Genomic DNA, 1,343 nt, shown 5'->3' with positions numbered 1-1,343 from the left:
TCACTTTACCTTCCATTTTTTGAGTACAATGAGCATCTCACCTTTCGTTTGAACTTTTATATAACTTCCATGGAATAGTGTTTACGAGTTCAAATATTCAAAGGGGTGAGTTACAGCATTAGCAATACTCATATCAATGGTAATAAATCATTAAAATATATCATTAAACCCGCTGTGCTTAACATGAGCAGTCAATCAGTATAATCGTAAATATAAATGAAACTTTTTCTATGTTTCTGACTACATGGAATCCTTTGGGAAGAAAGCCCAAGGAGTTATGCATGAAAATGTATAAAATTGTGTACATTGGCCAAGGACATAATAGTTCAAGATTTGTTTTAGTCTTAGCAAGTGATATGGTTAAACTCTGGAAAATATCGCTGAAATATTCCTTAATAGTTTCGATACTAATAATGGAAAATTTTGTGGAGACATTACGCTATTCCCAAGGAACTGGAGATGAAAATTGTGAAACCATCAAGTCCGAAATCCATCTGATCAAAGAAGAATTTGATGAATTGGGCCGCATGCAACGCACCTGTAATGCTGATGTTATTGTCAACAAATGTGAAGGTTTGTGTAACAGTCAGGTACAACCATCTGTTATAACGCCTACGGGGTTTCTGAAAGTACGTAGCTTTGATTTAAAGTTCTCGGCAATATGTCAATATCACTGTTAAATTTACTTTTTAGGAGTGTTATTGCTGTCGCGAAAGTTTTCTAAAGGAGAAAATCATTACTCTTTCTCATTGCTATGATCCTGATGGTACCCGTTTGAATTCCCCTGAAATGGCCACCATGGATATACGCTTGAGAGAGCCTACGGAATGCAAATGTTTCAAATGTGGAGATTTTACAAGATAAATTAAGAACAGATTAGCATGTACTATTTAAATTTTGGTATAGAGCTACCATTAAATAAATCGAAGAGGGTAAATATTTTTGGGATTCCCATGAAAACCACATTCGATTTTTTTACTACTGTCGACCGGAGTATTTATGTATTTGTGTATAACATCCAGAGAAAATGTTATGGAATCCAAGATGTTAAACAATTTCCGTCTGTCTCTTCATGTAGTTTATGTTCAAAATATGACACGTAATTTGAGTACATCTTCAAAAAATGTCCTTAGTTTTTGGTTGTTCTCGTAGGTTTGATTTTCGAAAAATCATTTTTTTTTATTTTTCTGATTCCATAGGCATCATATTGTCCTATAAATTTAAGGATAAATTTAAGACACAATTTTCTTTTAAATTTGAGTTTTGCGTACTTGATTCTAGAAAACAAATTTTAATTTACTCTTTTTTTTTAAATTTCTTCGTGTGCTATTAAAGTCCTTTAT

The 1,343-nt window shown here is 32.6% G+C and overlaps 1 protein-coding gene across 1 annotated transcript; it reads left to right on the top strand.

Moving 5' to 3' along the window:
• The first annotated feature begins 355 nt into the window (after window positions 1-355).
• On the top strand, window positions 356-925 carry Pburs (bursicon subunit partner of burs). The gene is made up of 2 exons (XM_075298107.1): window positions 356-629; window positions 694-925. Exons 1-2 carry the CDS (start codon window positions 357-359, stop codon window positions 862-864), a joined length of 444 nt encoding a protein of 147 aa, XP_075154222.1. The 5' UTR covers window position 356; the 3' UTR covers window positions 865-925.
• The last annotated feature ends 418 nt before the right edge of the window (window positions 926-1,343 follow it).

Source organism: Haematobia irritans, chromosome 2 (assembly GCF_050003625.1).
Source record: "Haematobia irritans isolate KBUSLIRL chromosome 2, ASM5000362v1, whole genome shotgun sequence".
Lineage (NCBI taxonomy): Eukaryota > Metazoa > Arthropoda > Insecta > Diptera > Muscidae > Haematobia > Haematobia irritans.
This window is presented reverse-complemented; position numbering and strand designations above follow the sequence as displayed.

Coding starts and splice junctions, on each gene's coding strand:
- Pburs (XM_075298107.1), top strand. CDS start 357: ATGGTTAAACTCTGGAAAATATCGCTGAAATATTCCTTAATAGTTTCG. Junction 630..693: donor CGCCTACGGGGTTTCTGAAA/GTACGTAGCTTT, acceptor TTTACTTTTTAG/GAGTGTTATTGCTGTCGCGA.